The 14,915-nt window shown below is 43.3% G+C and overlaps 1 protein-coding gene across 1 annotated transcript; it reads left to right on the top strand.

Annotated features, from left to right (window-relative positions):
* The first annotated feature begins 2,631 nt into the window (after positions 1-2,631).
* On the top strand, positions 2,632-14,610 carry TYRP1 (tyrosinase related protein 1). Its single transcript, XM_083717976.1, has 8 exons — positions 2,632-2,856; positions 3,565-4,039; positions 6,631-6,953; positions 7,193-7,397; positions 9,183-9,350; positions 10,950-11,129; positions 12,730-12,876; positions 14,170-14,610. Exons 2-8 carry the CDS (start codon positions 3,676-3,678, stop codon positions 14,373-14,375), a joined length of 1,593 nt encoding a protein of 530 aa, XP_083574102.1. The 5' UTR covers positions 2,632-2,856; positions 3,565-3,675; the 3' UTR covers positions 14,376-14,610.
* Positions 14,611-14,915: the final 305 nt, after the last annotated feature.

The following is a 14,915-nucleotide window of genomic DNA, read 5'->3' as shown; positions in this document are numbered from 1 at the left end:
GTTTTAAGTGGGGAGCGGTCATTTCCTTCTCATATTGAAATACTGCCCCTCAATGAGGCCAAACTTAGATTCACAAAATGTTTAGGGGTATGTGTACCCCTGCACCCCCTCCCCCCCGAAAAAAACACTGCCTATTGAACTATCACAAACTATGTCACAGCACTTCATCTGCAATAACTATAGTATCATGAGTATAAAATGTAACATCCCAGAATCTCAGTATTGCCAATCAGAAAGCGCAGCTTCTTAAGAATAATGTCACTTATACTTACCGCCACAGTTTCATACCTGAGGAGCAGAAGAATTCACCTGGAAAGGTCTCCATGCCCTCTCAGTGTAACAGAGCAATGATATGGTGTGATAAAATTGAAAGCGGTCTTGATTTGCCACCACCAAATCAGAAGTGAACATCTCCTTAAAAACAGTGTGCCTGCTGCAATGAATTCTCAGGTACTTCATGGCTAAGTGAGATGTGATATTTATTGACTTAAGAGGGGAACGACACTGTTGTAATGCACAATACCTTTTGGTACCCTGTTCTGAGTACTACTGTTTTTAAAAGATTTGAACAATCTTGAACATATTTGGAGGAGGGCAAAATTTGGGAAGAGCTTGGCAATGAAGTCCTATGAGGAGAAGTTGAATGAGTTGGCATATTTAGCCTGGACAAGAGATAATTCAAAAGTGCTATGATAGTCATCTTCAGATTTGAGAAGGGCAGTTACCCAGATAATGGAGCAAAATTATTATTAGGGCAGATCTATACCATACATAGAAGGCTGGTTGCCGAAGAATTGATGCTTTTGAATTATGGTGCTGGACTGCAAGAAGAACAAACCTATCCATTCTTAAGGAAATTAAGAAACAAAATGTGGAATCATACAGTTGGAAGAAACTTTAAGGGTTATATAGTCCAACTGCTGGCCGATGCTCTTGAACCTGTTATGAAGGACAGCCAACCACTTTCCAAAGCAGCCTTTTCTATTGTCAAACAATCTTTGCCAGGAAGTTCTTCCTAATAGTCAGTCAAAGGAGATTTCCACCATGCATTTAAAGTACATCCATTGCACATTTGAAACAGTTGACTTGCACCAAAGAATCAGGGGAACTGTCATTTCATTTCCTCCTCACAGAATTGTATACTTAACAAACTACAGTTTCCAGGTGTGGTGTGTGTGTGTGTGTGTGTGTCAAGTTTTGTGCTTTAAATGCACACTGGATATTATTTAAGTGTATGGTATAAAGTAAAGGTAAAGGGACCCCTGACCATTAGGTCCAGTCGTGGCCGACTCTGGGGTTGTGGCGGTCATCTCACTTTACTGGCTGAAGGCGCCGGCATACAGCTTCCAGGTCATGTGGCCAGCATGACTAAGCCACTTCTGGTGAACCAAAGCAGCACACAGAAACGCCGTTTACCTTCCTGCCACAGTGGTACCTATTTATCTACTTGCACTTGATGTGCTTTCGAACTGCTAGGTTGGCAGGAGCTGGGACCGAGCAATGGGAGCTCACCCTGTCGCAGGGATTCGAACCGCCGACCTTCTGATCTGCAAGCCCTCGGCTCTGTGGTTTAGATCACAGCGCCACCTGCGTCCCTGCTGTGTATGGTATAGATCTGCCCTAACATTTCCTTTCATGTCATTTGTTGATCAAACTACAATTAATCCAGAATGTGGCAGTTAGACTGGTGACTGCGTGTGGCCACCAAGACCATATAACACTGGTCCGGAAAGATCGACATTGGCTCAGAACACAATTCAAAGTGTTGGTGCTGACCTTTAAAGCCCTAAATGGCATTGGCCCAGAATACCTGAAGGAGCATATCCACCCCCATCGTTCAACCTGGACACTGAGGCCCAGCTCCAAGAGCATTCTGGCGGTTCCCTCACTGTGAAAAGTGGTGTTACAGGGAACCAGGCAGAGAGCCTTCTCAGTAGTGGCACCCGCTCTGTGGAACACCATCCATCAGATGTCAAGGAAATAAACAATTACAGTATCTGCCTTTTAGAAGACATCTAAAGGCAGCCCTGTATTGGGAAGTTTTTAATATTTGATGTTTGATTGTGTTTTTAATATTCTGTTGGGAGCTGCCCAGAGTGGCTGGAAAAACCCAGCCAGATGAGCGGGGTATGAACAAAAAAACGTTGTTGTTGTTGTTAAGGTAACTCTACATGTGAGAGACATTTGACCCATGCCTAATATTTGTCGAAAACTTATTTATTTATTTGTTGGCCATGGCATCTGACTTGTTGGCCAACATGCTAGTTGGAACTATTGGCCATGTGCTGATCAACTATAGAAGAGTTGGCTGTGACATCACCAGAAAGCAGTTGACTTCAGAGGATTTGGTTCCTTGTGTGAAATTGAAGCCCTTTGTTTTCCAAATAGCTTCTTCCTCCTTCTGTGGTGTGTGATATGCCTTTGCTTCATTCTCCCATCCCCCAAAAATCTCCCTGTGGCCCTTCCTTTGCACACAGAATAAAGAAAGCTCCTTTGGTTGTGGGCTCTCTGTTTTCATTGCAATTACTTGCCCCTGACCTTTCCTAAAACGTGTAAAATCACAAGGAGATCCGCATGAAAGGAATCATGTGCTGCCAGAGTACTTATCCGGGGAAGCTCATTGAAGTAGAAAGGGATTAAGAGGAGCAAGAAAGAGAGAGAGAGAGGGTCACGCCAAACCAAATTGTTGGCAAGGCCGGGATTAGAAAGCAGACAGAAATCCAAAACAAAATAGCTCGACTTGGTTTAGGGCAGCAGCTGCAGCAAGAACCGCAACCTAAAAGTACAATCAGCCAAGAAGAAAAAAACAATTAACCAATAAAGAAGATAACAAAGCAGAGAGATCGTCTGGAAAAAGTATGTATTAAGATTGTTTTGTTGTCAACAAAGTGATAAAATGCTGATGTGTATAGGAACCAATTTGTGGGATTTGGGGATGAAGGGCAGTTTGGAGATGCGTCTGATAGAGCAGGAATGCAGCATGATCTCTTGCAAGCAGCTGCCTGACTGGAGTATTCTAATAAGTGCGTGGAAAACTTCCCCACTTTCTTGAATGGGAAACCCATAATTGTTTTGGTTGTGCAAAGGGTTGGAGTTAGAGGGATGTGGACAGAAATATCTGGATTAAAATGGTTCTTGTATGAAGCAATTTAAACTGAAATCCTTGTGTACTCAAAAATGAGTCCTACTGATTTTGCAGGGGCTTACTCCCAGGTAAACGGGATTAGTTTATACATCCAGCGAGGCAGGACATGTTCTAAGTACTCCGAAGTAGTGACACTGATTGCTGCTTATGATTATAATGATTGATGATGACGGTGCAGCGATCCAAAAGACAATTGCACTAAACTCTCCCTCAAAAATGCAAACCCTCAAAAGCAAATAAGGAGGTTTCTTTCCATTTGTGAATGAACATCGTCTACACCAAGCAAATATAGGGCAAAAGATTAAGAAATGGGCCCCCAAATGTACAGGTGAAAAGTGTGTCGTGGGTCTGAAAATCTTGAAGATACGTGCTCTACAGCATTTCAATGCCCTCTTTCATTTTTGTTTCTTCCATTTTAGAGCTTTCATCGCTATACGGAAAAGAAGTGAGTTCACAGCATCTCGGCTCACAAGAAAGGACACTGACTTAGATCCATTCACTGTTTTCATTGTTGAATTTGGACCATCGCTATGCATCTATCCATATTGCTTCTCTTCGCCCTGCTCAGAGAAATTAGTGCTCAGTTCCCCAGGCAATGTGCTACTGTTGATGCGCTGACAAGAGGGGAATGCTGCCCAGACCTGTCTCCAGTGGTGGTTCCTGGTTCAGACAGGTGTGGGTCATCTTCTGGAAGGGGGCAGTGTGTACAAGTGACAGCCGATTCCAGACCCCATGGACCCCAGTACATGCACGATGGGCGAGATGATCGTGAACAGTGGCCTCTGCGCTTCTTCAACCGAACCTGCCAGTGCAACAGGAACTTCTCTGGATACAACTGCGGAGCCTGTCGAGCTGGCTGGAGTGGACCTGCCTGTGATCAGCAGACACAAATAGGTAAAGACAATAACAAGAAAGAGGGCACATTTGTGTGTTTTGGCACAGAGGTGTCCCCCTTTTCTGATGGTTTCAGCCTTTTCAGTAGCTTAGGCTGATATTTCTCTGAAAAATTGATCATCCATAATGATTCAGTTTTCAGAACATCTGTGAGCTTGCAAACAAAATAACACTGCATTTCAAATGCATTGGCATCTGCCTCTAAAGATTTTCTTCGCAGCAGAAGTTTTCAGTCTCTTAGAATGCAATAACCCCCTACTTGGAATTAAGTCTTATTGTCTTTAGTAGATGCTACTCCTAGGCAAATGTGTGTTGGATTTGCAACCTAAATCAGAATATAAAAGAATTACAAATAGCATAAACAACTTTTTGGAAAGGTATGTCTAGATTGGCGTTTATGGGGACAAATTCATTGCTTTGCTTAATAGCACCATACCTTTCTCTTCCTTCTGTATTAGCTAACATCCTGGGTGGGATGAGGGAAGGAAATACAACAGAGGGAATAGAATAGAATAGAATAGAATAGAATAGAATAGAATAGAATAGAATAGTTGGAAGGGATCCCAAGAGTGATCTATTCCAACCACCTGCAATGCAGGAATCTCAACTAAAGCATCCATGACAGATGGCCACCCAACCTCTATTTAAAATCCTCCAAGGAAGAAGAGTCTACCACTGTCCAAGGGAGTCCATTCCACTGTCAAACAGCTCTTACCATCAGAAAGTTCTTCTTCATGTCTAAGTTGGAATCTCCAATCTGTTAAAATCATCTTGAATCCTGATTCTGTTGTCTGTGGCATTAACTACTGCTCCCAGTTTGGTGTCATCTACAAATTACGAATTCAGTAATGAAATGGGGTGCTATTTGGATTGCCAGGTGGGTTTACCACCTTCACCAAGAGTTCACCTTGAAGGAGTGGCAGCAACAGGTATTATTCCAATCTGAGGGGGTTTCCAGGGAAGACATCAGTAAGAGATGCTACACTATTCTAATGGAATGGTTTTAAGAAGAGGGCAGAGATGTCCCATTATCTTGTTGTTGCAGCGTTAGAGACATCAGTGCTATTTTTCTGGCAAAAGAGGTGCCGGAACTCACCATGAATGCTTCCCTTGTTCTCTTAAAAGGCAATGGTGCCCACCTGAGAGATGCCAGAACTGAGTTCTGGTGAGCTCCGGCTGAAAAAAAGTCCCTGAGAGATATAGTAAAAAGATTGCAGTTCCCAGATTCACATGTACAGCAGCAAGCTGTGTGGTACGTTCATTTGATCTCTCCTTCCTTGGAGGTTTTTAAGCAGAGATTGGCTGGCCATCTGTCATAGATGCTTTAGGTGAGATTCCTGCACTGCAGGGGGGTGGACTAGATGACGCTTGGGTCCCTTCAGACTCTACAATTCTATGATTTCTGAATAGATATTTTGCACTGAAATGCAATATATCCCAACTGTGCTGCCTGCTGGAGGTGCTGCCAGCTTTTATGCCTGGCTGGCAGACCCCACAGAAGACTGGCCCTGCCAGTCCACCACCAGAGCACCACCCACTCAACAGGACCCTAAGTGACCCGATCAAATTTAAAATTTGGGTGGGCAATCCTGCCAACTGCTGTAGCCGACCAAGGCCAATGCAGCCCTCCCTCATTCCCCAGCAACCACACCAGGCCACAGTCGCTGCCACCAGTTATGGTAATTGGTATTTATCGCAATTAAACTTGATTGTTTTTCTTTAGCTCAAACCATTATATTATCATAACAAAACTCAGTGTTTGGGGCTGGTTCATATTATGCACGTGTAACACCTGGTGGCAGGCCAGTGTGTGAAAGCAAACCTTTAGGTGTCCCATGTCTTTTGAATTCCTGTAAGATTAATAAATTCTGGCTCACAGGATACAAACATAACTAATAACCTGAGGAGGAAACAGCTGAGTGGTCTGTGATACATAGAAATCTACTGGCACTGACAAATGCACATCTGCACCATCTGCACTGTGAATGACCAAGAGTTATGCGCTAGCCATATTCATGTAACTTTCTGCTACTCAAGACATGCATACCTGTGTTTGTGTCTGTTTGAATTGTCAGCAAAAGGGATTCCGGTGTTGAGTTATGTGTGCAGAAAGAGACTCTCTGTATCTGCCCATAGTCCACATCAGCAGAGGAATCGTGATGAAATTTGTGTGTGCACTAAACAAATGCTTGACATGTCCCTGGTTCCTACAGTTTGCTTAAGGTAATTCCTGGATAGGAATGAAGCTCCATTGTGTAAATATGGACACTGTCCTTGAAATATTATAGATTATAGATCATCAGAAGTTACCATTTGCTTTTGCAATGGAATCTCCATCTCTTCTTAGAGTTCCAATTCCCAAATCTTGAAATCCATAATGGAAGATTAAGAGAAAACTTTGGATTTAACTCCTGTATTTATTCCTGAATAAAATACAACAATCACATCATGCTGGAGAAGCCAAGTTCTGATTCTGAAGGCTTGGGCTTCATGGATATTCCTTTTTATATTGGCAACTGATAGGCATGAATTATTGGTTTCCTATTTATATTTCCCTTTAATCCATAATATGATGTATTTTTAACCTTTAGTCAGAAGAAACCTTCTGGATCTGAGTAATGAAGAAAGGAATCGCTTCCTAAGAGCATTGCAACAGGCCAAGAATACAATTCACCCTGACATTGTGATAGCCACAAGGAGACGTGAGGAGATATTGGGCCCTGATGGCAATACACCACAATTTGAAAATGTGACCATTTATAATTATTTTGTGTGGTCCCATTATTACTCTGTCAGAAAGACATTTCTTGGACCAGGGCAGCAGAGCTTTGGTGGAATAGATTTCTCCCATGAAGGACCAGCTTTTCTTACCTGGCATAGATACCATCTACTACAGTTGGAGAGAGACTTGCAGGTAATGGCCTTTCTGTGATGCACATACTATGCTAACAAGTCAAGGTGTGAACACGTTCCAAAATGTCTCCCTTTAAGGAATCTCATCCCCATTCCCATCCATATAGTGAAACATTACTAGACTGGCACCATATGAAGAAATGTAATGATTTAACAAGCTCAGAATTTCATCTGGTTTTTACCTGCAGCTTAATGTAGCTCACCATTAACCCAGCTTGTTGTTGTTGTTCGTCTCATCAGGACATGCTACAGGATCCTTTCTTTGCCCTCCCCTACTGGAACTTCGCAACAGGTAGAAACACCTGTGACATTTGCACAGATGACCTCATGGGAGCAAGAAGCAATTTTGACACCACTCTGATAAGCCAAAACTCAATCTTCTCTCAGTGGCGTGTTTTGTGTGAGGCGATTGACGACTACGACACATTGGGTACCATTTGCAACAGTAAGTCTGCGTTCTTTGGGTATACTTTGTTGTTGCTAGGCCCCCGGCCCCCAAAGAGCTATGGTAATATTTTCACAGATTCCAGGCCATTTTGCCTCCTCGTCTTCTTCCTTTGATGGCCAGAACTGGAAACAAAGAGGCAAGACAGGAACAGTGGTGGATCTTGGGACCTCAAGTTTCAGCAATGCCAAAATGCAGCACTCCTCCTGCCTCTTGCAATCCTTTCTAGGTTATCGTTGTGGTGTCTGCTGTTGTACCCCGAGGCTTTGCTCCGAGTGTCACCAAACCAGTTGTGCTCCCCTAATAGGAGAATGGGACAGTTGCACTAGAGTTGTATTTTATTATTTACATTGTGTAAATAAGAGTACAGGAAGCTCACCAAAAACTAATCAAGTTAACTGTGGCTCGTAAGCCAACCTCTGCCTAAGACAAGAGGCACAGTTCCTCCTTCCTCCTTATCTGAGCTGCATCATTAAAACCAATAGGGATGTGTTCCTGTCCCATCCATTCCTGAGGCCCTGCAACTCTGACCAGGTGTTGCAGATCAGCCTCAAAGGCACCCTGTATGCTGCCTATGGCTCCCACAACCCTGTGTGATGGGTGTCAGGAAATGCCCATCACCCACCAAGATACATGAGCCTAATCCATTTCCTGCCACCTTCATTTTCCACACCTTCCTGCCCCAAATTGACTACCACACCAAGCAAATATTGACTAGATGGGTTTTACAGTCGATGCAGCAAAAATAAAAATAAAAAAATGAAAATGCTTGACAGATACATATGCTTTGCTTCCATTGAACATGGTGCCCTAGGGTGCTGGTCTTCAATTGATGGGTTGGGACTCATCAGTGGGTCACAGACTGTTCCAGGGTGGATCAAAACAGGAGCGCTACCACCATGCAAATAAGGGGTAAATTATTAAGAAATAGGTACATATTTGAGTTAAAAGTGGCTCCTGGGTCTGAAATAGTTGAAGATACCTTGCCTTGGATAGCTCATTATCTGGGCATTGTTCCGTAGATGCTTTGGCTGATCTTAGATCAGCAGTAAAAGGGTCTACAATCCTTTATTGGTCATTGTTGAGAGTCAGCATAATTCTCACACTATACTGACTTTGGAGCTTGGGGGTTCTCTGCTTGAGCACCAGTTCCCAGTGCCCCAAGCAGAACCTGATTTTACCACCATGGGTTGCATCCAGCAAAGTCCATGCATGTGCAGAATAATTTGCACACATGCAATGGAACTTCTTCTCCCAAACCTACCCCAACCTACACACACATGCAGAGAGAGAGAGAGAGAGAGAGAGAGAGAGAGAGAGAGAGAGGGAGGGAGAGAGGGAGAGAGAGAGACAGACAAGTGTCTGGCTGGCCACTTTGAGAATAGGATGCTGGACTGGATGGGCCACTTATTCCCAGGCAATTGTGCATATAAGATTGCAATTGACTGCAACTTTTGAGCAGGGATCATCGTGGTCAGTTACATAGGCTGGCATGGCCATAGTTCTCATGGTGATACCCGACAATGATTATTAATAGCTTAGCTCTCACTGCAGCAGAACTACAGCAAGGCAGCAAGGCTACAGCTCTCTTATGCATGTCTGATAGTATTGCCACTGAGAAGTCCCTTGCAACGATTCAAGCGGTGCACAGAGTGGTCCTTAGCCAAAAATCAAAGACATTGCCTGTTTTCTCTGAGTCTGACCCTCTCTTTCCTAGGCTTTGTAGTCTGCTAACACATCAAAGCTCACCCTCTTTCTGCTCCCTCCCCTTCCTTCATATGCCAGGCACCGAAGGAGGCCCAATTAGACGAAACCCTGCTGGAAATGTTGCCCGCCCAATGGTGCAGCGCCTGCCTGAGCCACAGGATGTTGCTCTTTGCTTAGAAGTTGGATTGTTCGATACGCCTCCGTTCTATTCAAATTCAACAGACAGCTTTCGTAATACAGTGGAAGGCAAGTAATTCTCAAATAAAAGGTCTGAAACCAGAGGGACATGGAGCTTGCCGTACTCACCAAGTTTGCGCAGGGTGAAAAGTAGTCAAGTTATTTTGCAAGAGAAAGAATCTATTTAGCAAACCACCTCTTTTTATACCAAGCCCATGACTATGTGAGGAAAGTATTCTCAAGATCTGGAAGTCAGATTGGGTGAAATAGGGACCCCCGTTGTATCATTTACATTTTCCTAAACTGGAACAGGTTATAATAATGTCCTTCCTTCATTAATTTACAGAATATTTATAAACCACCAACTATCACTCCAGTTTCATTGTGATCTCAAAAACATCATAAAATTGTAAATGCATAAGATGCAAAACAAATGATCAACACTGAATCAATTATGAGTATTCCTTCACTTTAAAAAAGAACAGAAAAACATAAATCACTTACCATATCCCTTTTTTCCCTCAATGAACAAAAACAGAGCAAATGAAGTGTATTATTGCCAATTACTTCAAATATTCCTCCCGCCCAAATGGTTAAATGTTTTATAGGAGTCAAGGCTTTTCATTCTGAAACCCTGATCCATCACAAAAATAATTTCATTGCTAGCAAATATGTTCAAAGGAGTTTCAACATCCTTGACTTCAGCTGCAAACACACACACATACACAGGTACCTTATGTTTCAGATCTTTCAGGGCATGTTTGCTGCAGGGAGAAATAGTATGCATGAGCAGCAATCATGTTTATCCATTGCTTGAAGTATTTTTGTTCTTCTCCTAAATGCAACACTTACATTCTGCCCTAGATAGTACTGATCTGGACAGACCAAGGTTCTTACTCATATGTGATTCAGTTTCTTATGTTCCCCTGACATTTACAGAGAGAGATGCATGGGGAAATATTGCTGTACTATATTTGCTTAAATATAAAGCCAATGCGGAGTTTAACATTTAATTCTGTTCAGTCCAGTTTGAGCTCTTGGCCTCACTGCAGAAGAAGGCAGAATATTCCCCACCTAATTATTTCAGTTCTTCTGATGACCAAGATTCTGACATTACAAGAATTTGTTTAGTAGTGCTGGAGAATCAGCGCTGAGAATTTCTGGGCTCCCTGAAGCAGAAGGTCCTTCTCCAAAGTCAATCTGCTGGCAGCCATTCAGGAAAAGACATGTGGGGAGCTGGAGGAACAGCTGGCCCATTAGGATACATAAGAACATCTTGACACTTGTGTCGACGGCTAGAAAATGCACGTGGTGGTTTCAATTATGTTTACTGCCATTCCGACCCAAAAGCTGCCACTGTAGCTCAGTGCAAGACAGATTTGTGTTTGTGTTTCAATGTGCAACATTCCACTTCGCTTGTGCAACAAACCCACAAGCAAGCAAATCACTTTGTATTCATATAGCATCATTATTTAATCTCAAAGTTGAGTGTCCCGAGGAAATAGCAATCGTGTGCATTTCAAAGAGTCTGTGATATGCAAGGAGCACTGCCATTTCCTTAAAGGAGTCAAGAGAGTGGTTCAAAATCATGGCAAACTGAATTATAAGCAGCTGCTTTAATCTCACTGCTGTTTCCAATTTACACCTCTTCTTTATTCTTACGTGCAGGTTACAGCGACCCTTCGGGGAAGTACAATCCAGCCGTACGTAGCCTTCACAATCTGGCCCATCTGTTTTTGAACGGCACGGGAGGGCAAACCCATTTGTCCCCAAATGATCCCATTTTTGTCCTCCTGCACACATTCACCGACGCTCTTTTTGACGAATGGTTGAGAAGGCATAATCCTGGTGAGTTCTTGTGATTCACATTATTTAACCTTCAGGCAAAGGGAACGATTCGCCCACTACCCGAGTCCCACTCAGCAAAGTGGGTGAGATGCAAAGGACAGGCTTCTGTTCCCACTTGCACAAACAAGCTGCTATGATCCCCTTGCAACAACATAGCCCTTTCAGAGGCCTGGGCTTGGGGATCAGGGGCACAATCACATCCTTTTACTCCTGTCTTCAGAAGCAGAATAATATTTAGCCAAAGAAGGAGCTATTGTCTTGGTTGATGATGCAGGATAAATTACACCCAGGGATCACAAGATCTTAATGGAGTTTTCCCAGGTCAGTTGACCGGAACAGCAGAAATAGTTCCATACTCTTTTCTAATTGCATAAATTCACAAATCACACACTGCTGCCCTTCATTCTCTACCCCTCTTGCAAAAAAAGAAGAGGGGAAAAGGATAAATCAAACAATGTACTTGCTGTTACAGGGTATATATTTGCATATAGTCTTAAAAAATCTTCTAGCCATTTTTGTGCGTGTCTTACAATAAGTCAAGTGGCAATTCTGGCAAGTTCAAAAGAGCTGTTTGTTACTGCTGTAAAATCACATAAGTTCGTGTCATGTTCCCCTAACAAATACAAAAGAAAAGCAGATGGCATGGCAGGAGGCAGCCAGTCTCTCTGGGTTTCTGGGCAAAGAAAGTGCAAAAGGAAGGAGAACAGAGAAGAAGCAAACATACAGGGCTTCAGAGTATGTTTTTCGGCTGCATTTGCAGGGGTTGGCTCTGAGGGGGCTCAGAAGCTTATCAGAGAATGCAATTGTTGATGAATAAACATTCTTGACCAATTGCTTGTCCACCTTTGCTGATCTCCTCCTGCACCTCCTACAATGAAAAGTCACAGGGAAATGTTCAGCATCAGCCCTCTCTCTACTTCTGTGAGGGTAACAATGAGGTTAGAAGGACATCACTGGTGTCCCCTGCAAGGATGTCCCATTTGTTGGTCACCTGACATGGAAGCCTCAGGGAGAAGGGTCACCAACCCATCACCTATGGGTGCCAATGTACTTCTGATGGCACTCATGAATGGTGTCAGCAAATAGCCTCTCAAGAATCCACAGTGCATGAGAAGCTGTTTGCTCTTCCTGCTCAGTTCCTGTTTGCATTTTCTTAACCCCACCAGCATTGAACACGTTGCCTTAAACATGACCAGCCCAGCTTACATTGGATGCCAGGACTAGACAACCTCCTCCTTTCATTATGAACAAGAGAGAAGTGCAAAGAGCCTCTCTCTGCTTGTGGACTGTTTCATCGTCTTCCCATTAATCATTCATTCACCCCACACTTTTCATTCCCCCTCACTTCCCAAACTGCAAAAAAACTTGGGTGTAGAAATGCTTTTGTTCTGCTGGGGTAACAAAACACTTCAATCAACTCTAATTGCACAAATCTACAGTTCTGGTACACACTTAAATTCCTATTGCAAAATATTGACAGTCTGGAGGCACCCTAATTGTTTGTAATCTGGGAGTGGCCACAAAGGCTCCATGTGAATTTTGTTATCTTTACCAAGTTTCTGAAACTGAACAAGCAAAACATTTCCCCCCCCCCCTTTAGATATCTCGATCTACCCACTAGAGAATGCCCCCATTGGACATAACAGACGGTACAACATGGTACCATTCTGGCCCCCCGTGGCCAACAATGAGATGTTTGTTACAGCACCAGGAAATCTGGGATACAGTTATGAAGTTCAGTGGCCAAGTAAGTTATTAAGCCTCTCCTTTTCATTACATAACACTTTCTTCTTTTCTGTTCCAGTGGTTCAAATGTTGATTTACTATTTACAAATATTATGTGCATGAAATAGCTATTAAGGGCTGTGCTCCTTTCCACGGCTGCTTAAACTTGAACTGTATCTAATTTGAAGCCTAACAGAAATCACTGGTTTTTCAATCTATGTAGTTTGCTTCACCTGCTTTAATGAACAAAGAAACATTGAGGGGGAAATGCACATTTTTGGTATCATCAAATAAGAACACTGAATATTCAGGATTCAACAACTGAGTCAATGGAGCAAAGAAAGCAATAAAAAACAAGCATGATCTGCTTACCTAGTATAGGAAACTAAATGCTCCAAAAAGACACTATCAGAGGAGTAGATTGGTTCCTTAGTTTGCCTTTGCTTTCTGTTCCCATGTTCAGAGATAATTCACTCTCTTTTCTACGGAAGGTCAGTTTAGATATATCAGTGCACAAATTCTGAATACATAGCCTAATGATAGTCTATTTAAAAAGAAGTTTCCCTGTTCTGATTTACAGAGGAAATAATTCAGGTTGCATGAGTTGAATTAAGTCCCTCAGAAACCCACCATCACGCAGTTCTTGAATTGCTGTGGAACTTTGTATTACACAGAAAGAAGTACTTCTATAACAACAACAACAATAACAGCAACAACAACAACAATTTTATTAAGAATATTACAATGACTTACAGTAAAAGAAATAAATGCATAAAACATTTGTAAAGTTGCAATCAACAGCAACTTGAAATGACTGGACTTGTTATTATCCATAATCTCTAAGAAGAATATTCAAATGGATTAGACTTTTAGCTACATCCAGTGATGTAGCTCAGCAACTGGGGTGTGCAGTCTGAGTCAGCGGCGGGTGAGGCAAGGGAGAAAGAGGCTCAAAACCGCCCCTCGATGAGGGCAGATCTGAGGGCTGAGGCACCCCATTTGCAAAGGAGGCAGCGGCTACCAGAGCCTCTTGCCTCTCCTTGGTGGGCGGCAGCAGCACCCTCCCTCTCCCTTGACTGGCCCAGGGGTGGGGCATGTGCAGATGTCCCTTCACCATCCACAAGGGGGAAAATGAGCCACCGCTGCCCCAGCCCTGAAGGCCCAGCCCAGGTGCGAATTAGAGATTGAAGGGGCCTGCTTGCACCCCCTCACACCCTTTCACAAATCTGCACCAGGGCCATGACCCCCCTGACCCTCCCCGTCTACATCACTCAAGACTTTAACCCTGTGTGCCCTTCCTTCTGTTTCTTTCTAGCTCGGGCTCTCCAAGTCACGGAAATCATCACTATTGCCATTGTCACTGCCTTGATCCTGGTTGCAATTATATTCGCTGCTGCCACATGCATCGTCCGTGCCAGGAGAAACAAGGATGATCTTCATCAGCCGCTTCTCACGGACCAGTACCAGACCTACTCGGACGATTATGACAGCATACCAACCCCAAGCCACTCCATGGTGTGAAGTGTCAGCAGTTTATCTGCACTCTGTAGCATTTGCTCTTTCTGATCTGATTCGCAATAAAGAACATGAAGAGTGACAAAACCTTCCTTAGATTTCATCTCGCCAGGGAAATCTTGAGTCACTTGTGTTGGTAATGCGTGTTTTTGTGTTAGGCTGGCTTGAAATTTCCCTCAAGTTCACTTGCTTCACTCCTTAGCTACCTACCTATGAAATAAACGTCCTGCACTTCCATATTGCCAAAGTCTGATGATGAACATTTTCCACTAGTAGCTGAGTTGCAGCTTATTAATTGCAGCTTCTTCCATTTAGCTTTCCTCCTCCTCCTCCTCCTCCTCCTCCTCCTCCTCCTCCTCCTCCTCCTCCTCCTCCTCCTCCTCCTCTTCTTCTTCTTCTTCATTTTAATTATTTGCCTCTGCATGGGCAGAATTAAGCTGAAAAGAGAGGATGGCTTTCCTGAACATTTTCAGCATCTTCTAAAAGGACCCAGTCTTTCAACAATTTGTTGTGGATTAATTGAAAAGGAGACAAAAGTGTTCCCTT

The sequence above is a fragment of the Podarcis gaigeae genome (assembly GCF_964106915.1).
Source record: "Podarcis gaigeae genome assembly, chromosome: 17".
Taxonomy (NCBI): domain Eukaryota; kingdom Metazoa; phylum Chordata; class Lepidosauria; order Squamata; family Lacertidae; genus Podarcis; species Podarcis gaigeae.
The sequence above is the reverse complement of the archived record's forward strand: the minus strand, read 5'-3'. Positions and strand labels throughout refer to the sequence as shown.